Genomic DNA, 17,672 nt, shown 5'->3' on the forward strand with positions numbered 1-17,672 from the left:
CTGCAGAAGGCCCAGCCTCTGAGGGGGTGGGCAGGAAGGCTGTGGCTCCAGGAGGGAATCCAGGTTGGGGCGGCCTTGTAAACATGGGACTGACATGCTCAGCTGGAGTCTGCCTCCTTGCTAAGAAGCCTGGGTGAGGGGCTTTCTTGTGGTGCTGCTGAATTTTCTGCTAATGACCAAGACCCTCAGAAGGGGGGCACAGTTCAATACTTATCAGTATCAACCTTGCTGACCTTACAGATGGCCGCATCAGGGAAATTAAGGCAGGATCTCCCTGTAGTTCTGTGTCTGGCTGCAAGGGGGTGCGGGAGACAGCGTGCACCTTTTACACTTCCATTTGCTGTGCACTGGCAGCAGGGAGTCCAAACTAGGCATGTGCTTTCCCGCTAGTCAAGACTGCTTCAGCTGCAGCAGCTACGCCGCTGCCCTGGCAAATCCTCCGGCCGTGCCCAGGGAAAGGCCAAGAGGCCTTTCCCTGTGTTGTCTCCCTGGCACTTTCTGTTCCATCAAACCTGCTTCCCCGACAGGTGCCAGCTTGCCTGAGTTAAATCCTTACCCACTTTTATTGGGGAGTCCCCATTCTCCTTTTCCAACCCTCCTGGCAGTTCCCCTGGCTCGTTCCCAGTGAATGCCCTGTTGGTGGGCAGTGCAGCCTATCTGAATTCTGGGGGGAGGGATAAGATAAAAGGCCCACCCCCCAGGTGGGGGAGGGGCCACAGGACCCAGGAGCCAACCGATCGCTTGGAACAAAAGTTGAAAACATGGGAAGGGGAGTGCAGATGAAAGGGGTAAAACCAGGGTAGCAGAGGGGGACCCAGCAGAGAGCCCTAGGCAGTGCCCACTGCTTGGTGAAAGTGTCCAGGGAGTCAGTGGATGTTGCCCAGAGGAACTCTGTCTGGGTGCATGATACAACCAGGAAATGGGAAAAGGCCTTGTGGTCGTAGAGCAGCCCCCTCCTCCCGCTCCTAGGCTGGTGGGTGGCCAGTATGGGTAGCGCTAGGAGGAGGCTAACGGGGAGCTCTCTTTCCGTTGTGGGACCACAGAGGGGGAGCTGCGTGCACAGAAATAGCTGTGAGGAGAAATGCAGCCAGTGCCTCAGCAGGAGGTTCTGGAGGAGCCAGAAAAGGGGCTGTGCACTGGTGGCAGGTGTTCGCCAGGGTGTCTCTCTCGCTGCAGAAGGGACAGGTGTCGGCACCTGTGAACCACGCCCATGCTCACAGCTCCATGCAGCTCCAACTAATATCCCCAGTAGGCCGAGGTACCGGGGTGGAATAAAGACTGGCCCGCGGTAGGACATCCTGCAGCTGGGTTGGGGTGGGACGTGAGGGTGAGGAAATGCATGGTATGGGGCATGAGAGCATGGAGATGTTCCGTAGGCATGGTTCAGAGATGGACTGACTGGATATCATTTGGCATGCTCAGGTAGCGCACTGGGCATGGCTGCTGGGGCTTGCGGAGCAGGGGCACAATGGTGAGCTCTGGAGGGTGAGGGGATAGGGGTAGGTTGGGTGCACCCTCTTGCAGGGTCTGCTCGAGATAAGTAAGAGAGGCAGGGGCAGGCAGCCCTCACATCATGGAGCAGATAGTGTGAGCAGCCCCACATGCAGGGCAAGCACCCAGGGTTCAGCCAGTCCTTTCAGACGGAGCCCAGGAGGTCTCTGGTCCTGGTGACACCAGCCAGGGCCAATCTCTGGTGCACCTGCACAGGGAGCTGGGGATTGTGCAGCAAGGGCGTCAGCAGGTCTTCTCTTGACCCCCTCCAGGAGGAGGCTGCCACAGGCCTGGTCACAGAGACAAGCTTGCAGGTCCTGAGGAGATTCTAGTAAGAGACAGGCAGCTCAGAGGGGCCTATACTAGACCTCTCATGGTGAGCAGTGCAGATTGAATGCCCCGGAGACTAAAGGCCTCTCTCTGTCCTGAGAACAGGGGCAGCATGTGCAGCAAGAATCCTCCATGGCTCATTCAGTCCTTGGCCCCTGCTGAGCCTGGAACAAGAGGGCAGTTAGGGCCTGTGGGCTCCCTGGTGGATGCTGAGCTCTCCTGGGAACCTGACCCTCTGTGCCCATTGTGGCTGCCCATTTCAGTGGCATCTCCCTATTTGTGCCCCCCTCCCTCTCTCATTTTCACACCTGGGCCGGTCTGATCCCACCTTCCTCTTGCGGTTTCACCTGCATCTCTCTTGTTTTGCAGGCAAGAACCAGGACGCAAGGCCATGCAAGTGCTGAGTGAGAAGCTGCCACCTGCTTGCCCTGTTGTTCGAGAAGTGCTGAGACAGACACGTCTGCTCCTTGCCCATTCATGGAGAACACAGGTCTGTGATTGCCAGCAATGTCCCTGAGCGGGTGGGCTGAGGCAGCAGGGAAAGGCAAGCTGGCCAAGGCAGCCCTATGCGCTTCAGCAGAGCGAGAGGCTGGGTGAGAAATAAGTCCATCTAATGACTAGGGAGGTTGTCCTGCTGAGCTGGTGCTGCGGTGGGTAGCTCAGCAGTAACTCTCTCCAGTAGGCCCAGGGAGGAAAGATGGTGGTATGACTAAGGTGGAGGGTTGGCAGTCTAGGAGAAAGGCTGCTTGTAGGACTGGGTTCTAGTGCCATTTTACTTCCTTTCATTGTACCTCAGTTTCCCCCTGTGTAAAGTGGAGATGACATTTACCTATCTACCTCACAGGTATTAATACACTGCGTAAGCTGTTACTATCTGTGTGGCCGTAGCACCTAGAGGCCCCAGTCGAGATCAGGACCCCATTGTGCTAGGCACCACACAAACACACAGTGAGAGGGAGCCCCTGCCCTGAGACCTCACAGTGAAATAGACAAGACAGACAAAGGAAAGATTATTGTCCCCATTGTACAGATGGGGGAACGGAGGCACAGAGAGACTAAGTGACTTGCCCAAGGTCATGCAGGAAGCCTGTGGCAGAGCAAGGGATTGACCGCAGGTCTCCTGAGGCCAGCTCAGTGTCTTTACAAGTCACTTACATCCTCAAAAGAGTATCTAAGTGGGACTTAAGTAATTCAAGGGCCTTTTGCTGGCTCTCTGCACAGGGCTGTTTGAGCCTCCAGCTTAGATTCGCCATTCAGATTTGACCATTTTCGCTTCGGCTTCCTGAGAAAATTTGCTTTGGGCCCAAGACCAAACATGGAAAATTTCAGCCTTAGAAGTAAATGTTTGACAAAGTTATAAGCATCTGGGAAAGGCCCTTTAGAATGGAAAATGCAGCCTTAATTCCAGGATAGGCGTCGCTCCACACAACATCTGTAATTCAGTTACAGTAACATGGTACGGTGAAGTTAGCGTTTAGCTATCAATCAGTGCTGTAGCTAGGACAAGGAAAAGAGGGATAGAAAATGCTGCATAGAGCCAGCTGGTTCATTACTGGCACATCCTTATGATTAACTGGAAAGCAAGGAGTACACCCCAGGTCATCCTAGGAGGTGTAGCAACCTTACTCATCCTCCTTAATCGAGGTGTCCTTAATGCAGAACTCCTTAGCAAACATATCCTTAGCTAAATTTGGTTGCAGTGTTGTTGTAGCCCTGTTGGTCCCAGGATATGCGAGAGAGGCAAAATCGTTCGGGGTCCCGGGGGGGCCACGCTGAGGTTGCTCAATTCGGGCAAACTTCAAAGAATGGGACAGACAATTCCCAAAACTGGTAGATATTCCAATACTTAGTTTCACCAAGCCAGCAACAAAACAGCTTCTACAATTGGCTACACAGAAGCCAAAACACAGTTCCCTTAAAGCAGGGGTGGGGAACCTTTTTTCTATCTGGGGCCACTGACCCACAGAAAAAAATCAGTTGCAGGCCACACACAGCCTCGCAGGGAGTGGTGGGCGGCGGCTTGGGGCTTCCCCTAGGCTCAAGGGTGGGGCCAGAAATGAGGGGTTCAGGGTGCGGGAGGGAGCTCCGGGCTGGGGCTGAGGGGTTTGGAATGCGGGAGCGGGCTCAGGGCTGGGATAGGGGGTTTGGGGTGCAGGCTCTGGGAAGGGGTTGGGGTGCAGGAGGGGGTTCCGACCTTGGGTATGGGGTTTGAGGGTGGGTGTGCGTTCTCTGGGAGTGGGTTGGGGTGGAGGAGGGGGTGAGGAGTGTGGGCTCTGGCCGGGCGCTGCTTACCTCAGGCAGCTCCTGGTCGGCAGTGCAGTGGGGCTAAGGTAGGCTCCCCCGCTGCCCTGGCCCCTCGCCATTCCTGGAAGTGGCCACAATGTGGCCAGGCGGCTTTGTGCTGTGTGCACTGCCAGCCAGCGGTGCGCCTGTAGGTGCCGCCCACACAGCTCCCATTGGCTGCAGTTCCCAGCCAATGAGAGCTGCGGGGGTGGTGCCTGCGGGCGCGGGTAGGAGCACGCAAACTCAGAGCTTCCCTGATTGCCCCTGCACCTAGCCAGGGGGCCAGATCAGGCCCACGGGTCGGAGGTTCCCCACCCCTGCCTTAAAGCAATGCAGCCTTGGGCTTCCTCCCAGACAGCCAAGTCAAATATGATGGGGATTACCAAAAATCTTGTTCATCATATAACAAGTTCTACCAATCCCAAAGGATCAGACACATTACCCACCAAGTTAACGAATATTTCAAATCCTACCCAAATACATGCTTACAGCCAATCCTTTAGTATCTAATATCTAAAGGTTTATTTATAAAAAGAAAGAAAGAGGTGAGAGTTAAAATTGGTTAAAGGAATCAAATACGTACAATAATTGCAAAGTTCTTGGATCAGGTTTGGAGCAGTGATGGAATAAACTGCTGGCTTGTTAAGTCTCTGGTTGCTTCCAAATGATTTGGAAGGTCCTCAGTCCCTTGGTTAGAATGCTCCCATTAGTATAAGTCCATAGTCCAGAGCTCAGAGCAGGAAAGAGATAAAATTGAGATGTTTCCAGGGCCTCTTATAGCTTTTGCCATGTGGAGGGAACTTCACTGTCCCAAACAAAGCCCTCAGCACAGTTTGGGGGAAAATACAGGTAACAAGATGGAATTTAGTGTCACATGATCTAGTCACATGCCCTTGCGTGCTTCGCTGAGTCATAGCAGAGGCTGTTACCCATATTCTAGCTAGAACTTCCACAGGAAGGTCCATCAGGTAGGGATAAGCCTCTTGTAAGGTCCAGTGTGAGTTAAGTGCTCTTTGATGGGTCATTCAGCTTGAATAGTCCCTTCACAATGTGCTGGCCAGACAAGAAGTAAGCTGCCTTGTGGGTGTGACCACAGAAGTGAACACATTTGAAATAGAGGTGGACAGGCAATATTCATAACTTTAGATATAAAAAGTATACATGCATACAAATAGGATAATCATATTCAGCAAACAATAACCTTTTCATTGACATCTTACATGACATACTTTGTACAAGATTTGTTGCAATTATATAACAGTGGTAGCAACAATGATCTACATGGTCATATTTTAATCATATCACAACACATGTTTAATGAGCCAACCTCTGTTAGTGAAAGAGACAGTCTCTTGGTCCAATAACAGATACTACTTCACCCACCTTATCTCTCTTAGCTCAAGTGTCCTTATAAACCAACTCCTTAATTCAAGAGGCCTTCATTCACAGAAGCATCCTTAACTCAGGTGCCCTGTAGCGACTCTGGGGTAAATGCATGGGGAAAGGAGAATGGGAATGTTTGCCAGCTGCCAGTGTGGGACTGGGACAGCCGATTCCCAGACGTTTTCTTTTCAATGGGAATTGGGCACCAGATCCCGTTAGAGAGCTTTCGAAAAACTCAGCCCAAAATGTCCAGGGATCTGACTCCACTGACTGAACTGGGCTCGCTTCTGATTTACACCAGCGTCTGCGAGAAGGGAATCAAGCCATATTTGTAAAAATACTGAATGCATTTTCCTCCAACCTGAGTAGTTTGGCCTTCCTCTAATGGAGGAATATAATAAGCTCTTTAGAGCCAGCGCTGTCTCTTTGTTCTGTATCTGTATAGCACCTAGGCACTACTGCCATAGATTATTCTAGGCCAGATTCTCATTAATACTAAGGCCATGCCTACATTAAAAGTGCTTTACCGGGTTAGCTATACCAGTATACTATACTGGAAAAGAGTTCCTAGTGTGGATGCAGCTACATTGGCAAAGCTGCTTTTCTCGGTAGAGCTTATTCCGCCACCACTCCAAATGCAGCTATCCTGGCAAAAACAAAATCGTGTCGGTATAACTGCATCTGTTCTAGGGGCTTTTGCCGGCACAGATCTGTCAGTCAGGGATCACTTTTCCTCACATCCTTGACCGACATAGCTATGCTGTCAGAAGTCTGTCGTGTAGACATAGCCACCAACCCCTCTAAGCTGCCAGAGTGGAGTAAAGGGACCTTAGTGTACATGAGAACCTAGCCCCCTAGCATTAGCCATTTTTTATGAGTCAGAATGCAAATATTTCAATTAGTAAGACAGGGTACGTGAGGTAATATCTTTTATTGGACCAACTTCTGTTGGTGACAGAGACAAGCTTTCAAGCCACACAGAGCTCTTCTTCGGATCTGGGAAAGGTACTCCTAATGTCACAGCAAAATGCCAGGGGGAACAGATTGTTTGGCATAAGTATTTAGCACATATTATAAGAGACCATTCGAGGTAGAATGGCCCATTAACCTCACCCACCTTGTCTCTCTAATAATCTGGGACTGACACGGCTACAACTACACTGCATACAATATTTCAACTGGAACTTTTGGACAAACACTATTACTTTTTTAACTTGCGTATTAGCAACTGAACCAATTTTACTGGAATTCCCTCCAACATTCACCTTTGGGTTGGGGCTAAGAATAAGAAAACCTTCAGTCGTCCCCCGCCCGTCCCCCCCCCCCCCCAAAATCTGCTTCAGAAAAGTTACGAGCCACCGAAAAAAGAGGTTTAGGGTAGAAACAGCTTCTCCTCCTTACCATTGGCAGATACTGACAGGAACAGTAATCTATATGCACTCTCTAGTAAGAGGATCTCAAATTTCTCCAGATTATATAGAAATACTTGCAAAAATTGGCACTGGTTCTCTCTGAATAAGCCACTCTTAAACTGAAATTAGAATCTGCCCAGGGCTAACTGAGGTATACACCTAAATTTTAGGATTCAGAGTAGCAGCCGTGTTAGTCTGTATTCGCAAAAAGAAAAGGAGTACTTGTGGCACCTTAGAGACTAACCAATTTATTTGAGCATAAGCTTTCGTGAGCTACATCCGATGAAGTGAGCTGTAGCTCACGAAAGCTTATGCTCAAATAAATTTGTTAGTCTCTAAGGTGCCATAAGTACTCCTTTTCCTTTTACCTAAATTTTAGTTAACCTAGTTATGCCACTCAGGAGGGTGAAAAATTCTCCCCCTTGAGAGATGTAGTTAAGCCGACCTACGCCCTGGTGCAGACACCATTAGGTCAACAGAAGATTTCTTTCTTCGACCTAGCTACCACCTCTCAAGGAGGTGGATTTACTGCATCGATGGAAAAACCCTTTCTATCACTATAGCAAGTGTCTACCGTACAGCATACAGTGGCATAGCTGCAGTGCTGTAGTGTAAACATATCTTAAACTGATGATAGTGTGTGAGTAGACAAGGCCTATGATGCAGTCCTCAATGTACTGCGCCACACTCTGCTGAATGAAGTACAGATTCTCTTCCCCACCACGTAGGAGCCAGCTACGTTTAACATTTTGCCTCATTCCTTCCATTTACGAGCCATCACACTTTCCAACTGAGGTCAGGAAACCATAGCATTTTCCCGCACGTACAGTCCACAAATAGTTCCCTCCCCATTCACAATTCCACCATGCCGACCCTTCTTTCACAAAGCCTGTCCCGGACACTCAGTCACCATTCATTCCACATAAACCACAAAGCGCCTTCTGCTCTAAAAATTAGAAACACCACTGTCACCGTCATCTTAGTCGTCTTCCTGACATGGTTCTGAGACCATGACACCTACACTTACACACTGTGCTCAGTGTCCCAAAATCCACTCTGCACATTTGGCAGGAAATTTGGTAATTAAATTAATAATAAAGGAAATCCCAAGAGGATGGTAAATTTTGGCCAGGTTGTGTGTATAATTCTGTTGGGAAAAAGGTGAGAATACTACTTGCTTTCAGTCCCATAATGTAAAATACAGACCTCCAGGCCGCAGTTCAGTCCATATCAGTGGAACTGGATGCATGTTATGGCCCAGGTTAAGAGAATGAAACTGTTGTATTCTGAGTCAAGGAACATTTTGCAAACTCCATTCTGCATCTTCCTATAGAGAGAGAAAGTACAAAGGCCCTTTGCAAAGAATTAAACAATGCAAATCTGAATGATCTTTCATTATCTTAATGCATTATCTCTTTTTAATTAATTAATGGATTATTTTAATGAAGAGAAAGGCAAGATGCCTCTGGGGTCCTGGAGCAGGATTTTTACAGCTATGGAATAAATGAGCTTTAATTGTTTCATCTGAAGATTATTTCTCTTCTTTCTCTATGCCTGCCTTCTCCCAGCTCTCAGCAAATTGGATCTAGATATTAATGACACACACTAAGTCCCTGGAAGCTGGTCTGTGGTTGTCAGACTGACGTACTGATTTTAGAACAGCAGAGACCTTGGGTTTTGATTGAATTTATGCTGCTGTAGGGCCTGATCCAAAGTTCACTGAAATAAATGGGAGTCTTTCCATTAACTCCAATGAGCTTTGAATCAGACACCTGGCCCACCCTATTACTTTTACACATTTACACAGAACAGCTGGTCCAAACTTACTATCCTCCTGGAAGTTCCTTGATTATTAACTTGATTACTAGATTTCCTGCCTAGCATTTCTCCTGTACTTAGCTATTTTGTGGGTTGCTCCCTACAGAGCCCCCTCTATGATGGCCCTTAATTCCCTATGTGTCAGAGAGATGTCCAAGGGGAATTCATTGCTTCCCTATGGCTCCTCTGTGTTTATAACCTGCCTCGGAAAATGGGGTGCTCTGAAGGTCTGAGACCAGTATGTGAAAGGTGGATGGTGCCAGGCTGAGCACAACATATAGCTATCGATGAGTGTTGCAGTCTCAGAACTGTGTCAGGAAGGCGACTAAGATGGCGACTAAGATGTTTCTCGTTTTTAGAGCCGAAGGCAGTTTGTGGTTTATATGGAAGGGTGACTGAGGGGCTGAGACAGGCTTCGTGGAATTGTGGATGCGGGAGGGAGCTATTTGTACATAGAGGGTAATATGTGGCAGGTTTCTTGACCTCAGTCGGAAGGCGGGTCTGCAGGTTGGCTCATAAATGGAAGGAAACAGGCAATATGCTGAATGCCACTGGCTCCTGTATGGTGGGCAAGAGAGTTTGTACTTCACTCAGTAGAGTGGGGCAGTACCGTGGTTATTATTATTTGTATTATTGCCTAGCAGTGCTAGCCCGTCATGGAGCATAGCCCTGTAGTTTTAGGGGCTGTGCAAACACAGAAGAGAAAGATAGTCCTTCCTGCAGAAAGCGTCCAATCTACGTGAGGAGGGTATGTCTTTTATTTGAAGTGTAGTGGCTACACAGTGCCTGAAGGACATAGGCATAAAGGTAGGGTGAGGAGAACAGAGTTAAGATTTCTGAAATAACCTTAACTCTAAATTTCCTGACTCTCAAATATCAAATGTGTTAACGACACCGTTTTGACAAGGTTCCCTGCAATGTATTACAACCTGAACTCTGTCTGAACAAGATTGTTTTGCTTCGTTCCACCCCACCCCCAAATTCTGAGCAGTTGTCATGATGACCATACTTCCTATTGCTGGCCAGCTCCTCAGCTGATGCCAATCGGCATTGCTCCATAGAAGCTACTGCTGCACCCGAATGTGAAAGTGTTTCTGTTCTTTGTTTACAGATGGTCTGTCAGCAAATCACTTTTTTCCCTGCAGACCCTGAACAATTCTTTGAAGAATTTCTGTTGCAAAAACTCTGTATAGACCCTTTGCTTCTTATCCTGCTGTGTGGCTCAGGGAATTCATAGTGTGGATTTAGCAGTTTAGCTGTAGTAACCATGTCTGAACATTTTGGCCTTAGTCTACTGAGACCATCTCTGGGGTTCCCCAGTTCCGTAACCTTTGTAAAATTGTGGCACTTTCTACCTACCCTAAATGAAGGTGATACAAAGTAGGCGCCTTATGCCTATGCAGCGAGCCACATGCCAGTATTTACCCAAGTATAGCAGAGTTGTGCTGGTTGCTCAAATCCTTTTCCTCCCTTTGCGCCAGAGGTGGAGTCGGACATTCTGCGCAGCGTGCGTGCCCTCCTTCGAGAACTCGACGGACACCATCATGCCTTCCAGGGTGAGCGAGGTAAGACAGGCCCTCTCTCAGCTGCCTGGCACTGTCTCTCTCCTGTTCTCTGTGCCTCAGACAAGGTCAGTGTCAGAGACTGCCCTGGCTGTTTGTTCTGATTTTGTTGGGATCAGAAGGCCCCAGGACATTGTTGGTGGAGTATTCTCCCACCGCACTCAGACTGAATCACTGGCAGATGCTCTACATTGTTCTCATCTCCTTGATGTGTGCACTTGGCTTGCAAGGCTGGTCCCAGAGGGACTAAAATTTTCAACCAACTTTTGGTTCTGGGCACCCATTTCTCCTACTGTGAAATCTCCTTACTATAGCTACTCTGTATGATGCTTCCAGAGCAGCTCTAGCCAGCCTCCTCCATCCTCCTTCAGCACAAGGTCTCCAATAACCTTCATTAATCTGCAGGGCTGGATGATTAGACCAGAACATTGAGAGACGGAGGTCATAGGTTTCATTCCCAGATACATCGCTGAGTCACTGCATGGCTTTGGGCAACTCGCGGAACTTCTCTGTGCCTCAGTTTCCCCGTCTGTAACAAAACCCTTTTTTGTAAAATGCTTTGGGCTCCTCAGCTGAATGGGGCTATTTACATGCCCCAGTTATGGAGAGTTGAAACCTTGCACTGTCAGTCAAACAACTGGTTCCAGAGCCTTAGCAGCCTGAATTAAAATTAAAATAGATCTTGCTGGGGATGCACAGAATATGTTACCGTTAATTAAAATTAGATCTGATCCTGAATGAATCCTCAGTCTCTGCAAAACTGAAATATGTGAATTTTATCCTTGTTGCTATTGTACGTTATCAGCAGCGAGCATTTCAAAGTCTGTGACGGCAACCGCAGTAATCTGAATGCTCAATAGACAATGAATCTGTATAGAGATGTGATGATGATAATAATAATACTCCTCTGCCCTTCTGTAGCCCCTTCCTTCCAAAGATCTCAAAGGGCTTTTTACCGTGAAATCATTACACACCCCATCTCCTCTGGGACGCGGGCCTGTGTTGTCATCTCTGTTTTATACCAGGGTAAAATGAAGCTTAGAGCCAGAGCACCTTGTTTGCTGTAAGAGACAGAATCAAGTATAGAACCCAGGAGTCCTGATTCACAGTGCCCTGCTGTAACCACTAGGCCACGGGCCAAAGTCTAATCTGTTACTCTGGTAGTACCAGAAGTCAGCACAGTTACTCCAGATTGGTGTTAACATAACTGAGCGTAGAATCTGGCTCCATGACTAATTGTTGCCAGCTGCTTGGAAAATGAAGACCATAACAATCTCCGCTTGCAGCTTTCACAGTGTGTCCCCAGGAGTCTGTCTGTTAGTGTTTGTCAATCAAAACGGGTACGTGGAATTCTGCCACTAGATGACGCATGGGGCAGGCATTCCCAGCTGCTGCTTGGGAAGGTGCATAAAGGACGCCATCACATCTCGAGCCGGCAGTCTGAGCCAGAGGGGCCCAACCACTGCCCTGTCCGGTGCCTTATTGATAATATTCCAGCAGCCTCATTTTCTTACCACGGAGTACATTCCCTTTGCCCTCATCTCTGTAATGGAAACCGTAGGTCCCAGCATGCAGTGTTGCAGCTGGGTCCCGGTGGCATTCTGCTGGGATCAAGACGGAGCCCTCATGTGCTGTGACCTTTTGTCTTCTTGGATGCTGCTGCCAGTTACAGACCAGGACTGCCAGGGAGTGCTGTGTTCTGTAACGTCATGGGGAGAGCCTGGCAGGCAGGCTGCTGTTGAGCCATCCCATTGTTGCTGACCAAACCCACATCTTTGCTGTGCAGTGGCTTCTGCCTTGGAGCCATGAGGAAGCAGTTTCGTTTGGCCAGCCACATGGAGCATGTTTCATGAAGGCCAAGACTATAACAGGGTTCAAAAAAGAACTAGATAAACATAGGTGCTGGAACTAAGGGTGTGGGGGGTGCTGCCACATCCCCTGGCTTGAAGTGGTTTCCATTATATACATGGTTTACAGTTTGGTTCAATGGCTCTCAGCACCCACACTATACAAATTGTTCCAGAACCCTTGAAGATAAATTCATGGAGGATAGGTCCATCAATGGCTATTAGTCAGGGTGGGCAGGGATAGTGCCCCTAGCCTCTGTTTACCAGAAGCTGGGAATGGGTGACAGGGGCTGGATCACTTGATGATTACCTGTTCTGTTTATTTCCTCTGAAGCACCTGGCATTGGCCACTGTCGGAAGACAGGATACTGGGCTAGATGGACCTTTGGTCTGACCGAGTGTGGCCATTCTTATATTCGTGGATTTATCCAATCCCGTTTCAGGGATTTAATTACAATTTTTACAAAGCAAGGCACACATAGCTCCAGAGGGGTAGTAGTGAGAGGGGGACTCGTCAAACCCCCCCACGCCCCACACACATACTTTGTGCCTTGGCCCCGGTCACTCGGAGATTAGAATTAATGCATGGAGGCAGCCTGCTGTTTCTTGGTTTCTCTCACTGGGGCGCCTCAGCCTTCATTTAAAAACCAAGACCAGACCAGCTGTAACCTAGGCGAAGTGTTTGTGCATAGTCATCTCTTCATCACTGCAGTGTTGTTGTTATTTTGTGTATCTGTAGCACCTGTGAGCCCCAGTCATGGCCCAGGGCCCCATTATGCTAGGTGCTGCACAAACCAGGGGAAATAAAAATGACTGTCCCTGCCCCAGGCGCTTACATTCTAGGTGTTGCCAACTCCCATGATTCTGCTTCAAGTCTCACGATATCTGTCGTTTTCCTTAGAGCCCCAGCTTCTGGGATCAGGAAATGGCCTTGAGACTCTCTGCTACAATTGTTTTAAAACAGTCTGCTTCCAGCCATTACAGTGGCAGAGACAAGGGTGAAAATGTAACCCCACTACGAGCTAAAGGCTCAAAACCCAGCAAGCAAATAAAAAAGAATCCACTATTTACACCTGGCTGAAAAATTATGCGATTAAAAAAAAACAAACGGACTTTCTGATGATTTTTGATTGCTTGGGGTTGATGATACTATCCTTGGCATGAGACTCTGCACTGCTACCAGCTCTCTCATGTGCATGAATACTGACAGCGCTGCTAAGGCTAAGGTGATGGCTCAGAGATAGCATCTCTCGCCATTTAAAAACGTGTGCAGTGTTAAGTGTGGGAGGCTTCCGTTGAAGCCCTGGGACTATAACTGCCCGTCAGAGTGCTCCGGGAGGTAAGACTTATCCATGCACAGAAACTGCACTGCTGTAACTAAAGGTTTGTTGTCTGCATGGGGAAACTCACCACTGTAATTACAGCAGTATAGCGCCCCCATGCGGACACACTTATTCCAGAATAAGTGTCCACATAATGAGTTCTACCAGTATAGCTATTGCGGTATAATTGTACCAGTATATGTATGCCAGTAAACTTCCCCATGGAGGCCCTGTCTACACTTAAAAGGGTTTGCTGGTTATAGTTACAAGCTGTAAGCTGGCAAAAACCCCTAGAGGAGATGCAGTTTATACCAGCAAAAATCACAGAATCATATAAACATAGGGCTGGAAGGAGCCCTTGAGAAGGAATTGAATCCAGCCCTCTTCGCTGTGGCAGGACTAAGAATGCACGTGCCCTAAGTCAGTGGTGGAGCCAGACATAGAACTCAAGTCTCATGGCTTAGTTCCCACCCCTAGCTATCATGGTGCACTCCCTCCTTAGCACTGTTTTCTGCTGGATGACCTTTCCCTTGTTCTTGGTCTTACAGGGATGCTGCGCTGGACCTTGCATAAGAAAATTGATCGGAATCCCCTCAACAGCGCCATCTTGGTTAAAATCCTGGTGAAAGAGCTGGAAAGGGTAAGAAGAGAGAGCAATGTCTGCCATTGGTGCCTGGTACCAGATCAGTCCAGGTCTAGCATACCCATCTCATGGCTTTATATGGCCTTCCTTAGCATGGCATCTCTGACTGGGTCGCTAGGCCAGTGCCCGCAGTGGCCTCTTCCTGCTGTTATGGATGTTGCTGGGAAGGAAGATCTCAGCCATCTCTGGAGCTCTGACTCTGAGCACAGAGATGTTAACTGCACAGCTCAGTGCCTGTGATGGCCGAACCAGGGGGCAGTGGAGGCTGGAATTATTGTGGGGGCTGATCTGTGTTTCTGCCCTGCAATATTTCCTCTGTCGCCCGGGAGAGTGTGTGGTCACCAGCCTCATTCCTGTAATTTGGTGGCATGCTGTGAACACCACAATTTGGGGAAGCTGTGTACGTACTTCAGTGGGTGGGTGGGTCCAGATAGCAATCCACCAACTGCCTTCTACCACACTCCTCCCAGGGACCCCAGCTGCCCTCTCAATTGCCATGGAACCTCCTCCCCAGCCCCCATGACCTATCTCCCTCCATGCCTGGAGGAGGAGAGCAGCAGGAGAGTCACCCTTAAGAGATTCACCACACTGCCCCATCCTGGCCTCCAGCTGCTCAGCGGGTTTATCACAAGGACCTGATTTGTTTGGTGTCACCTGAATTAGGAAATACAGTGCTGTGGTTAAGGACAAATGTCTGAATGTCTGGTAGCTTAGAATTAAGGTGCTACAAGAAGCTGTATGACTACTCTGTGTCAGGGCCCACCTATGCCTAGATCATAGACCTTCTCCTCCACCCATCTGACCTACACATCACCACCTCTCCCCACAAGCAGGCCGCTGATCAGATCACAGACTGTAGGCCAGTTCCCTGTCCTATTGAGGCTGAGAAACCCCCAGTATCTCACCTCCTGTTTTTCTCACCTCCTGTTTTTTGGGCATTCAAAAAAGAACTAGATAAATTCATGGAGGATAGGTCCATCAATGGCTATTAGCCAGGGTGGGCAGGAGTGGTGTCCCTAGCCTCTGTTTGCCAGAAGCTGGGAATGAGCGACAGGGTCACTTGATGATTACGTGTTCTGTTCATTTCCTTGGGCACCTGGCACTGGCCACTGTCGGAAGACACTGGGCTAGATGGACCTTGGTCTGACCCATTCTTATGTTCATCTTCTGGCACAAAGCCCAGCATACCTATAACAACTGACACTGCGCCCCCCGTTTATAATTTAGCTGCTCTATACCCTCCTGTACCCCTAGAGTGAACCCCGTCTGCCCCACCTGCCCTTCCCAGGACTGTCTGGTCCTGGAATGCTGCACTACTACGCAGCCATTATCCTCTCTCTTTATGTTACTCAGATACCCCACCTCCAGCTCCAGGGCCTGGCCTGCCCACTCTGTGTAGTGCTGAAGCCTATGGGCCAGATTCTCAGTAACACTGAGGCCTAGTCTACACACAAAAGGTGTACTGCTCTAACTAGACCGGGGCAGTTAAAGCAGTACGACTTGCCCCAGTGCGGGTACAGCTAAACTGCTATAACTGCCTTATACTGGTCTAGCTTATTTCTGTAGGGAAGAGCAATAAGCTATATCAGTATAAGATACCTTCATACTAGTATAACTGCATCCACACTAGGGGCTGTACCAGAAAATCTGTATTGCTAAAAAATCACCCCACTAATTGAAATAGCTAAACTGATAATAAATGTGTGTGACCAGTGTCAAGAGGCCTTAAATGGGTGGAAATGCCCCCTAGGTTACTCTCCCTGACGGAGCTCTCCCCAGCCAGTACATAGCTGCTCCCAGGCCCTGGCTTGGGGGCCCCAGGGTGCTAGGAGCATGGCTGGGGGGCAGTGCTCTAGGGCTATTCTCCCTGAGCTGGGTGGCAGTGCAGGCTGCTCCCCATGGTGTTCTGTCTGCTCTGCAGGCTGGTGCAGAGATGGAGTGAGGCCATAGATCCCTTCTCTTTGTTGCCCTTCTGACAGCCACAAGGCCTTAGGCAGGGGAAGGAGGGGGCAGAAATTCTTTGCATCTGCTTGTCCGCCTACACTCACCCACACAAACACCCGCAGTCTGGCTCCAAGTGTTTATCTCTGTGTATAATGATCTCAGATTTCCATGCCATGGTCACGTTGTGGTGGCACTGGCATCTGATTTGCCACTGCTGCAGCCGCTTAAGCTGGCTGACTGACACTTGATGCCATCTCTTTAGCAAGGGTTGGGTTCTGGCTCTCTGCTTATAAAATAAAGGTCTCGGTCTGAAACACAAACCACCGCATGCTGCTTGCCAGAGTGAATGCAGCAGGCATCTTATCTCAGTGATCAGAGCAGATACAGTGAGCCCTCTCCGTTAGCAGAGGCTAGGTGTGCTTCCTGTTCCCCTCCACCACCATTGCTGAGTTGGTCTCCCAAAGGATGGCTGGCAGGGAAAAGAGCAGGCAGGGGAAAGCAGAGAATGAAAAGGTGTGGAAATGTCTGAGAGCTGGGGAAGAGTAAAGCGAGAGGGGTCAGCTGGATTTGTTGTACACCTGACTGGTGATGTGGCTGCAGCTGATTATGTGCTTCTTCACTGACACACAGAGACACTGCTCCTTCCAGGTTATTATGCCATTTGCACTAGTGCTGCAAAGCATAGCTACCGGAGTTTGCCACAAGAATCAAACCTGGCTCTCCAGTGTGGAAAAGCACAAACCCCTGCTGTCTGACCAAAGGCAGAATGCCTGAAGCTAGCCCATAGTAGCAAACTGGATGGTTGCTGTGGCAGTCTATTAGCCAGAGACATTAACACCCACACTAGGCCAGGGTGTTATACTTGCATTGGGCACTAGGGTCTGTGAGCCTTTCTAGGGGAAATAAATCTCCTGGTTTTTTTCTGGGGAATTTTCTCTTTTGAACCCCTGACGGTTGGCAGCCCTGGCATTGGCTGTTCAGCATTGCTGCATAGAAGCTACTGCTAGTCCAGTAGCTTAACGTTGTAGTTATGTTCCTGAAAAATGCTACTTTAAGCAAAACGATGTTAAGCAAATCCAATTTCGCCATAAGAATTAATATAAATGGGGGGAGGGGAAGACTACAGTATAAGTTTGAAACAAACAATTTAATTCTGTACACAGCAATGATGATTGTGAAGCTTGGTTGAGGTGGTGGAGTCAGAGGGTGGAAGAGGGTGGGATATTTCCCAGGGAATGCCTTACTGCTGAATGGTGAACTAGCGCTCAGCTTGGCTGAGCCCACAAGGGTTAACACATTGTTAATGTAGCCTCACACTCTACAAGGCAGCAGGAATGGAGGGAGGGGAGACAGCCTGGCAGAGAGAGACAGAGACACACACCGTGTGTGTGTGTGTGTGTGTGTGTGAGAGAGAGAGAGATGCGCATTGCCCCTTTAAGTACACTGACCCTACTCTAAGTACACTGCCTTTTAAAGTAGATCAGCAAGTTGAGACAGCAGCTGCTGCCAGCAAGCTCCCTTGGTCCTGAGCCCTCCCGTGTCCCCTCCCCCCCGTGGAGATCGGGTAAAGGAGCGGGTGTGTGTGTGTGATAGCAGTGTGGGGGGAGTGGGACATCCTGACATTAGCACCCTTCTTC

The 17,672-nt window shown here is 49.0% G+C and overlaps 1 protein-coding gene across 3 annotated transcripts in view; it reads left to right on the top strand.

Moving 5' to 3' along the window:
• Positions 1-17,672, top strand: part of PIK3R6 (phosphoinositide-3-kinase regulatory subunit 6) — a 62,346-nt gene that overhangs the window by 19,138 nt on the left and 25,536 nt on the right. For 2 of the 3 annotated variants that reach the window (XM_075119368.1, XM_075119369.1), the window contains exons 2-4: positions 2,191-2,311; positions 10,201-10,282; positions 13,997-14,088. In XM_075119368.1, coding sequence (XP_074975469.1) covers positions 2,213-2,311; positions 10,201-10,282; positions 13,997-14,088 — 273 coding nt within the window. In that variant the 5' untranslated portion in view covers positions 2,191-2,212. Of the gene's footprint in view, positions 1-2,190; positions 2,312-10,198; positions 10,283-13,996; positions 14,089-17,672 lie in introns of all 3 variants that reach the window. The other variant, XM_048818786.2, reaches the window with a different exon arrangement.

The sequence above is a fragment of the Caretta caretta genome, chromosome 14, assembly GCF_965140235.1.
Source record: "Caretta caretta isolate rCarCar2 chromosome 14, rCarCar1.hap1, whole genome shotgun sequence".
NCBI classification, from domain to species: Eukaryota; Metazoa; Chordata; order Testudines; family Cheloniidae; genus Caretta; species Caretta caretta.